Raw genomic sequence first — 10,659 nt, 5'->3', positions numbered from 1 at the left:
CCACTCGCAGCCCCCCAGCTCGCCGCCCAGCCCCGCGGAGCCGAACCCACGCCCGCCCAGCGCCCGAGACCCCCGCGTCCTCCCGACATCACTCGCGACCCAGCGAAGGGCCATGGCGAGGCGCGGGGACCGTCGCCCCGCGGAGGCAAGATGGCCGCGCCCGCTGCCTCCCACGGGGGCCGCCATGCGCGCCGGGGTTCGGGGGAGTCGGTCCCCCGGGGCGTTTCCGCAGCCGCGTGCAGCGTGGCCCGGAAGGGAAGGGACGGGAACGGCCCCACTTCCTGGCACCGCAGCCCTCGTGCGGACGACGTCCCCAGCCTGGAGCCGGCAGCAGACTGGGCGCGGGGCGAGCCCCTCCGGCTTCTCCGTGGACGCCAGCGCCGAAGAGGCTGGGTGTCCAGGCCGCGCAGCACGCGTCGGAGAAGGGAGGCGGCCGCCGCCGAGGGCGGACACCTGGACCCACTTCACAAAAGCTCCAACCGGCCTGGGGCCCGCGGGGCGAGGGCCGCTGGTCGGGCTGTCCAGGAGGAGCCGGGAGGGTCGCAGACCCTGACCTTGAGATGGAGGAAAGGCCTCGTGCACGTGTGACAGCAGGGCAGCACAGAGAGCGGGCAAAGGGACCTGGCAATCATTTCCAGAGCGGACTACCATTTTCTCTTCCCACCATCAGTGTGGGATCCGCTTTTTCCCACATCCTAGCATTTCCTATCAGATCTCAAAAGCCTGGTGCGATGGTGCACACCTATAATCCCAGCGACTCTGGAGGCCGAGGCACGAGGATTCTAATTTGAGGCCAGCCTCAGTAATTAGTGAGACCACGTTTCAATAAAAAAAAAAAAAAAAAAGGGCTGGAGATGTAGCTTTGTAATAAAACTCCCCTGGGTTCACTCTGCAGCACCACCTCTCCCCTCCAAAAAAGAGGGATTAAAAAGAAGAAAAATACATCCTACCTAAATTTTTCATTAATAGCAAAATGAAATTGGCCTCTTATTTTTAAAATGATCATGCCTCCCAGTCATGGTGACGCCTGTAATCCCAGCAACTCAGGAGGCTGTGGTAGGAGGATCACAAATTCCAGGTAAGCCTCAGCGATTTAGCAAGGACTTCAGCAACTTAGTGAGGCCCTAGCTTAAAAAATAAAAAGCGCTGGGGATGTTGCTCAGTGGTAAAGCACCTCTGGGTTCACTCCCCAGTAGAAAAATAATCTCAAATGTCATGAATACTTAAATGAATGCAAAGTAAATTTTAAAATCCAAACTTAAACCTAAACAACTGAAAGAATAAATGTTTGTTATATTTGAATATTAAGTTTGGGGAAGGTTTGTAATGCAGTAAAAACCGATACCAATAAAGGCTATTTATTAAATAATTGAGGTCTCTTTATGAGCAGTATGCAGACTTAGAATGTCCATGTAAACGACAAAAATGAGTGTATGATTGACTTAAAAAATCAGAACAAGTTGCATAATACTGCAAATAATGTGAACAATTTTTTAAAATGTAGACACATGCAATTCACAATCTTCAGTGGATATAAAATGGATCATATAATTGTGGTTCTCAGGATTAGATTTGAATAATGTTTACAATTCTCAATAGGTTGAATATTATCTTATTATTTGACATTAGCTTATTGATTGATTGATTGAGGATTGAACTTAGGGCATCTACTGATGAGCGTCAGCTCTAGAACTTTTTCATTTCATTTTGACAGGGTCTTGCAGGGTTGCCCAGGCTGGCCTTGATATTGCAATTCTCCTGCCTCACCCACCCAACTAGTTGGGATTACAGGCATGCACCACCATGCCTGACTAGCCTTGTCAGTTTTTGTCTGTCTCCATTTTAGTTGAAAACTCAGTTATGGAAGTATCCATTGTGAAAGACAGAAGGAAAAAATTGGGACAAAAGGAAGTCTCGGAAGCCTGCAGGACAACAACAAACTTCACAATATGTGAAATAGGATTCCCAGGGAAAAGGCTAAAAAAAGAGAGGAAAAAATTATCAAAACTTCCCAAGTATGATAAAATATACTTAGTCTTCAGATCCAAAATTTCAGATCCACATAGGGATACATCATAGTCAATTTACAAGAGACACCAGAGCCTAAGGCTCTTTCTGCCCCATGAGGTAGAAGAATGCATTGTCTAGCAGACATAAGAGGGGGTCCTCACTGGAACCTAACCATGCCAGCAGGTCTTCTGGCCTACAGAACCGTGAAAAAATAAAATGTCTTTGTTTAAATCTGTCTAGTATTCTGTTATGGTAGCCCTAGCAAACTAAGGGCTATATTTTCACTCTTTTAAGTGTTGGAAATCACTTGGTGTTTGGTTTGCCACACCTATATTATTTGCTAAAATTTATGTTAATCACAAGTGTTAGTATTAAAAACACAACTTAAGGGGCTGGGGCTCAGTGGTAGAGTGCTTGCCTAGCATGTACGAGGCCCTGGGTTCGATCCTCAGCACCACATATAAATAAAGCTATCGTGTGCAACTATAACTAAAAATAAATAAATAATAAAATGAAAACACAACTTAAGAACAATTTCAATGAAAGTCAAATGTGAATAATTTAGTACATTATAGAATAGCCACTTGAAGACTCTGTAACGATAAAACTGCATAGTTGATTAATCAGATTAATAATGAAAGAGATCTTTAAAAAATATAATAGCTTTATTAATATAATTCATATGATAAAATTCACCCACTTACACTATACAATTCAGTGATTCTTAAGAGTTGTACAACCATTACCACAATCAATTTTAGAACATTTCCATCATCCTGAAAATAAATTGTATACCCATTAGCAGTGTCTCCCCATTTCTTCCTACCAATCTCTCCACTAGCTCTTATGGTGGACATTTCGTATTAATGCAACCAAATAATATGTCATCTTTGGTGACTGGTTATTCAGCATATTTGCAAGGATCATTCCACCAGGCGACCAGCACGCTGGTTTCATTAAAGAGGTTCGTGGCATAGAAGTTAACCAGTGAGATCAAAATAAAACACACAGACTCAAGTACCTTTTTCTGTGACCAGGTCCTAGACAGCTCTCACCTCGAACCACCTGGTGGGGCAGCAAGGCTTACTCAGGGCTAGCAGGAGAGAGAGAGAGAGCATGCCAGGGAGTGGCCTTTTATTGGGGAACAAGAAATTCAGGGGAAAATTCCATCCAATGAAGGTCGAGGGGGGCAGCATTCCAAGGTCAGGGTCAGTGATTGGCCTCAGGGTCAATGGTCAGTCACACCCCCACACGGACAGGCTCTCGCACCTGGAGAGGGTGGGGAAAACTCCAACAGTTTGGCCAGAGCGCCTCACACCCAATCCGGGAGGTGCCCAATCACGTGCGAGAATGGCTCCCCACAGATCATTTGTTTTAGGACATATCAGTTCATAATTCCTTTTTTATTGCCACCCAATGCTTGATTACTTGAATATACTAATCCATTCCTCAGCTAATGAACATTTAAATTGTTTTTTTTTCCTTTTTTTTTTTTTTTTTGTACTTTGGGACAACCCAGGGTGCTCTACCACTGACCACCAAGCCCCCCCCCCCCTTTTTTTTTGAGATAAGGCCTCAGTATGTGGCCTCAAATTTAAGGAACAGCAAGCATTCTTGAGTTCTCATTTCTCTTGAGTATAAATCTAGGAGTAGAATTCTGGGCCATGTGACAATTCTGTGCTTAACCTTGGAGAAACTGCCAGATTATTTTCCAGTTGCCACATCATTTCTCATGTTCCCACCAGCAAGTTGCTAGGGTCCCAACTTCACAACCTCAACAACTCTCCCACACCAAGTGGGCATCCTATAATCAGTTCTGACAGTATTCTAAGTTAGTGCAAACTCCACAAGTGCAAGAGCTCAGTGCTGCAGGACCACCTTCACTTCGGATGCCAGTCACAAGTCTCAGGCTAACTGTACATCTAACCTGGCATTAAACTGAGAGGCCCCATGATACTCCTCATATGCAATAATTTACTAGAATGTTTACAAAAATCTGAGAAATTTTACTTAAATTTAACGGTTTATTATAAAGGATACAAATGAACAGTCAGACAAAAAGATACAAAGAGTGGAAGGGCCCAGAGCTCAGAAGCCTCTGTACCCATGGAGCTGGAGTGTGAGAACCTTTCAGCACACAGGTCTTTTCACCAATTTGGACACTCTACAGTTTCATTATTCAGGAGTTCAATCTTCAGAACCCTCTGCCCAGGATTCTACCCTATAATCATTTGATCTTTATGGTGACCAGTTCCTCCCTCTATCACCTTATTAGGATGTACTAAGGTGTGCTTAAAAGGACCTCATGAATAACAAGACATCCCTGTCATTTATGAAACTCCAAGGCAAGGTTTTTAGCTCCCTGCAAGGAATCTGGGACAAAGACCAAAGATATTTCTTACAATAATAATCAGTGCCATAGAAAGCAGTTTTTCTAAATTATGGAACTGGGCTGAGAGTATAGCTCAGTGGTACAGCACTTTCCCCTAGCATGCTTGAAGGCCCTGGGTTTGATATCCAGCATCAATGGAAAAAAAAAAAATGGACTCATTGGCAAAGCAACTAGACATGGGGTAAGAGGTAGCCTGCCTGGAAATGTACACAGGGCGTATTGTCTGACACATGGAGGTTAGACTCAAAAGCACTTAAATGTTGGACTTCACTGTTTTCAGGCTCTCCAATATTTTGCCAAAGGTGGTCTATATTTAACATGTTCAGAGAATTTTTATTTTCTATTTGATTTCCTGACAAATCATAAAGCAGGAAGTGTTACTAAATCTTGTTGTATTTATTACCATAAAGTTATTCTCCAGTGTAAACACTTGACACTAATCGAGGTCTTATTTCTGGGTAAAGGCTTTGTTATGGTCACTGTTATTTCTGCCAACTAATAAGCCAATAATTCATGAAGAGCCCTGAAAATAAAGTCTTTCCAAAGATGACTTTCTTAGTCTCTACATTCACAGAATTTATCTAGTTATAGCCTTTCCAGATTATGAGCTAGAGATTTTGCACAGGGGATCTCCATACTAAGTATATCTGAGTTTATCTGTTTTTATTGACAGAAAATGAGAGGTAAAGGATCACCAAAGGCACTATCATATTTACTGCAACCAGGCATATCTCCTGGGAAGATCCTTCTGAGGGCACCCAGTTGGCTGTGCCGTGATTACATTCCAATCGGCCAGAGACACGGATGTTTAGTGAAGTCTGAGTTGCCACAGAAGACATTTCCACCCTGCACAGTGTTTTGGGGATGCATGAGTTCACTCCTAAGTGATGTGCTGTGACTCTCTATTAAAAGAATTTTCAACTTGAATGAATCGATCCGTTTCTCTGGTGTGCATTTTCTTGTGTTTAACAAGGTTCGACAAGTGGGAGAAGGCTTTCTCACAATCACTGCATCCGTAGGGCCTCTCTCCAGTATGAGTTCTTCGGTGTACATTGAGCACCGACTTTGTAGTGAAGGCTTTCCCACATTCACTGCACTGATAGGGCTTCTCTCCTGTGTGAATTCGCTGATGGGTAATGAGGCCATATTTGTGTGAATAGGATTTCCCACACTCAGTACATACAAAGGGAGTCTTTCCTGTGTGACATCTCTCATGTTGTATGAGGCATATCTTCTGGCTGAAGGCTTTACCACATTCATTGCATTCATAGGGTTTCTCTCCTGTATGAGTTCGCTGGTGTATAACAAGAGTGCGCTTGGTGGTGAAGGCTTTTCCACACTCACTGCATATATAGGATTTTTCTCCTGTGTGAGTCCGCTGATGTATGATGAGAGTGCGTTTCACAGTGAAGCCTTTTCCACACTCACTGCATATGTAGGATTTTTCCCCTGTATGAGATCTCTGATGCACAATGAGATTGCTCTTCACAGTAAAGCCTTTTCCACATTCATTACAAACATAGGGTTTCTCTCCAGTGTGAATTCGCTGATGCACAACTAGATAGCGCCTCATGATGAAGCCTTTTCCACATTCACTGCATATATAGGGTTTCTCCCCTGTGTGAGTTCGCTGGTGGACGATGAGATTGCTCTTCACAGTGAAGCCTTTTCCACATTCACTGCATACAAAAGGTTTCTCTCCACTGTGAGTTCGCTGATGAGCAATTAGATAGCGCTTCATTGTAAAGCCCTTTCCACACTCACTGCACAGATAGGATTTCTCTCCTGTCTGGGACTGCTCACTGACCGTGAGGCTGCTCTTCACAGCAGGACCCTTCCTGGACTCGCTGAGTACACAAGGAAGGTCTCCTACATGAGTCCTCTGATGCTTAGTGGTTAGGACACTTCTGGATGATTTCTCACCTTGACCACTCCCAGGTTTCTCTCCTGTATGAATGCTCCCATGATAAGGGAGCAGAGACTTTCTGATGAAGGTTTTCTCACCTTCAGTGTATGCAAGGGGTTTCTCAATTTTTTGAGTCTTCTGATGTTTGAACGCTTGACATTTAATACCTATGCATTTTGTACTTTCAGCGAGTTTCATTTCAGTAAATGTATGTTCATCTTTATCGTGTAGGTAGATTTTCTCACCTTCATTAAAACCAACAGGGTTATTTATTTCATGTCTTCTCTTCTGGTTAACTAAACCTAATCTTGATTTCAAAATTGTATCGTGATTTTGCAGTAGAATAAAATGTGTTTTGCTGAAATGAGTGATATTTTTAAATGCATTCTGATCACTGCATTGATGCATACTCTTCAGGAATCTTTGGGTTTGAGAGTACTCCTGCAGGTGGCCATCAACTTTCCCGATTTCTATGAAAGAAGAGAATAAATTTTTCCATGAGAATGGTATGGAGTAAAAATGCCTGGAAGATGATCTGGTGGGTGTTCTAGTTTGGATCTAGAAAGTTTCCCAGAAGCTTGTATGTTGAAAGCATGGTTCCCAATGCAGCAAGGTTCAGAGGTGGGGTTTTAGGCAGTGATTGGATCATGAGGGCTCTGAACTCATCAGTTAATTAATCCATTTGATCAGATGGATTAATTCAGCAATGGCAAAATGGACTACTAAGAAATGGGATCAAGTTGGAGGAAGTAGGCCATTCTCTGGAAGGGATTATTTTTTCTGGCCCCTGCCTCTCTTTCTGCTTCTGTCATGAGATAAGCAGCTTGCCTCTGCCACACCCTTCCACTAGGATGTTTCTGCCTTTGAGTGAACCATGAGCTGCATCCTCTGAAACCATGAGCCAAAATAAGTCTTTCCTCCCCTAAGCTGGTCAAGTATTTTGGTCAGAGTGATGAAAAGCTCACAAACACATAAAGTGGGGTACAGCTCTTTATTGTCAACCGAATGATTCTAGTAGCAAAGAAAAAAATAAAAATACAAGATGAAATAAACAAGAACTATATCCAAAAAGAGACAATGGAGGCACATATTTAAAACTAAACACCTTAAAAATAAAAGTTCCCAAATGGGGAGGTAAATATGAGGAGAAGCTGTTTAGGTATCTTCAGATGCTTCACAGCAGTGACACCTCCCTCAATGAGCAGACCATGACTTTCACAGCCACTCCCCTACTGCTTCTCACTAACTGCTATGGTTTGAATGTGTGTCCCCAAGAACTTCATGTTGGAAACTTAAAAATCTCCAATGCAACAATATTAAGAGGTGGGACCTTTCAGAGGTAACTAGGCTCCGAGGGCTTTCATGACTGGATTAATGGTGATGACATAAAAGGGCATGAGGCTGCAAGTCTGACCTCTTGCTGTCTCTCCTGCACACTCTTGCCCTTCTGCCTTCTGCCATGTGATGATGCAGCATGAAGGTCCTTGCCATACACAAACCCCTTGATCTTGGACTTCTCAGCCCGCAGAACTATAAATAATATATCTCTGTTCTTTATAAATTACCCGGTCTCAGGTATTTTTATAGCAGCACAAAAGGAACTAAGACACTCACCTGAACAGGGTCCATTCTGGACTTCATCTTCTATCATCCACAGTTCTTCTCCTTGCTCCAAATTGGAGAGTGCATGTGGTTTGATATTTTGAAACCCTGTTTATAAGAAAAAAAATAGATGACTTAGACACATTGAATAAGGGTACAGGACGTCAAGTGGGAAAATATTATATCTGAGAGACAAAACTTCTCATATGCAAAGTAAAAGTTTTTTGTTTTTTTGTTTTCCAGAACAGGAGTGGTAATGCCACTTTGGGGAACTAAATGACACTTTAGAGAACTAAAAATCTAACACTTCAGAATACCACAATGAAGGCAAAGCTTTGAATGGTGACAAAGGACAGTATGTGACTTTCTAAGTGACACAGGGGACCTAACCTTACCTACTGAGACCAGATTATTATAATTTTCCAACATCACATCCTGGTACAGATTCTTCTGAGAAGGATCCAGGAGCTGCCACTCCTCCAAGGTGAAATTCACAACCACATCTTCCAATGTCACCAATTCCTATAAAAACAGAGTTTTGTTTAAAAGAATGTAAATTCCAATCGTTGATATAAAAGAAATATGAGGGAAGTTTTCTAATTTTCACCATATAGCCTACTTCTTTAGACCTTTCTCAAATAAATTTTAGAAGGAGTAAAATTCATACATTTTAGTACAATTTCCAAATAGTCAACATATGCAAATAACATCAGGACAATTTAAACATGCCTCCATTACAACAGACTTCATGGTCAACAGGAGAATAGATCATGAACAGACTCCATATTCTAAATTTATAAGAGTGCTTTTAAATAAATGTTAAAGAAAAAAATTATACAAGATTTGTCTAAAATATAAGAGATCATTAAAACTGATTAAGAAGATTTGGGTTAAAGAGAGCTTCCATGTCCATAGATCATCTCTGAAACACCAGCAAGGAAATTTCCTAAGAGACTGGTCTGCTTTTTCCCAAAAATCAATACACATCATTTTGTTTTTCTGGTTGTGATGGCTCTTGGAGATGTTAGATGCGAGGTGATATCTATTGTAAGCTGCAGGACCCACCAAGTCATCATTATGTTCGAAACAGTAAGTCATTTAGTGGAACAGTATATTCCTGACCCCAATTTGCCCTAATTTTGAAGTTAGTTCAAAGTTAATTTCTCCCCAGAACCCAATTATTCAATTTATAATTATTTCAGTTGAACAGATTTTTTTTTTCAGGCTTCCAGAAGTCTATCAGAAAACAAAGGAAAAGTACAACAAAAATCAAAAAGTCACCTGAGGCTCAATCATTTTCCTCTATACCCAGGAAATGATGGATAACAGGATTCTAAGTTTTATATCTCTTCTACTACAGCCCTGGAGTCATTCACTATGTTCAGAAACCTTGGCATCCAGTTTAAGGTTCCTTAGAAATGGTAACACTCTAGGAGTTCTTCCTTCTCCCTTCATTCTTCTCCTCCATTCTTCTTGATTCTGTGGAGCAAGACCTGTGGGCCAAAGAGCAAACTGACTTTAAGTGTATATTCCCCCTGGGTCCAGATGTTATCCCTGTTGTTGTGCATTTAGCTTACTTAAAGGACACAAGTATTTCACACTTTGCCTTTACTTTGCACCTCAAAGGATTCACACCCTGGGGCAATATAACAAGGCACTACTGTATTGAAAGACAAGCTTCTTTTGCAAATCAGAAGTTGATGACAACTAAGGGGAAGTAAAAAAAACACAACAACACAAGGGGCAGAGCACAGTACCTCAGAGGCAGGTGAATTCTCAGGGAGATCAATTTTAGGAAAGAAGATACAAAAGGTTCTAAGGATCTAGGCATTCTGTCTTTAAAAAGCAGGTGTGTGCATGTACCACTTCACAAGGCTTTGTACATTCCATAGGAACACACTCTTAGTTTGAAAGATCCTCTGATTTCATATTGTGCAACAAAGGATTAACTTTACATAAGAGAGGCTTGGCCCTTAGTTCCTGTGAGGAAATACCTAAGCCCTTGGAATCCTTGGAATATCTTGCTTGATCAGACCTGATAAGGGTCTTTGCTAACCCAGGCAGCTCAGCCCTTGGGAGGGTGTCCTTGTCAACAAGGTGATTTATGGTAGGGGTCCTGGACCAAGTGCTATCAGCTAGACCTCTGCAAGGCTGGAGACTAAAGGCCAGCCGTGCAGGCAGCCAATCAAGTCTATGTCCACAGAGACCCCAGGAACTCTGAACATGAAGGCTTGGATGACTTTTCCTATTTGGCAATAAAGTTATAAAGATATAGATGAGGAAAACATGATGATCATCAAACCAAACACACCTAACAAGAGAACACCAGAACACTGGAAGCAAAACCTGACAGAATTGACAAGCAAAACAGACAAACCAAAAATAAGGCAGCACCTCACTCTGAATAACAAACAAAGCAAGTAGAAAGTCAGCAGGACACAGGAGACTGGAAAAGTACCAACTTCACTTACATTTCACATTCACTCATCAGCAGCAAGCTGTACATCCAACTTCAAGAGTACATGCAGGGGAGGGGGACTAGGAAAGGCAGCAGAACCTAACTCCCCAGCCTGGGATCTGTATACCCAGCCAGGGTAACTCCATACCACGCACGACCACAAGACTGGGGACCTACATAGAATAAGTCACACTGGGTGTGTATATTCTGCCAAAATACTTTCTACTGTCATGCATAACTAAAAAAAAAAACAAAAATAAAAGACATACATCAATTCAAAAGCAAAGTTGT

At 42.2% G+C, this 10,659-nt stretch overlaps 1 protein-coding gene and 1 long non-coding RNA gene across 2 annotated transcripts in view; one reads left to right on the top strand and one right to left on the bottom strand.

Moving 5' to 3' along the window:
* LOC125617684 overlaps positions 1-5,329 on the top strand; it is a 6,882-nt gene extending 1,553 nt beyond the window's left edge. Inside the window, exon 2 of the long non-coding RNA XR_007348758.1 lies at positions 5,076-5,329. This is a non-coding gene — a long non-coding RNA (uncharacterized LOC125617684). The remainder of the gene's footprint in view (positions 1-5,075) is intronic.
* The window catches only part of Znf614 (zinc finger protein 614), an 8,315-nt gene continuing 1,676 nt past the window's right edge, over positions 4,021-10,659 (bottom strand). The window contains exons 2-5 of the mRNA XM_015507392.2: positions 9,192-9,403; positions 8,306-8,432; positions 7,923-8,018; positions 4,021-6,778 (exon numbers count right to left, since the gene is read on the bottom strand). Coding sequence (XP_015362878.1) covers positions 5,283-6,778; positions 7,923-8,018; positions 8,306-8,432; positions 9,192-9,206 — 1,734 coding nt within the window. The 5' untranslated portion in view covers positions 9,207-9,403 and the 3' untranslated portion in view covers positions 4,021-5,282. The remainder of the gene's footprint in view (positions 6,779-7,922; positions 8,019-8,305; positions 8,433-9,191; positions 9,404-10,659) is intronic.

The sequence above is a fragment of the Marmota marmota genome, unplaced genomic scaffold (assembly GCF_001458135.2).
Source record: "Marmota marmota marmota unplaced genomic scaffold, marMar, whole genome shotgun sequence".
Lineage (NCBI taxonomy): Eukaryota > Metazoa > Chordata > Mammalia > Rodentia > Sciuridae > Marmota > Marmota marmota.
The sequence above is the reverse complement of the archived record's forward strand: the minus strand, read 5'-3'. Positions and strand labels throughout refer to the sequence as shown.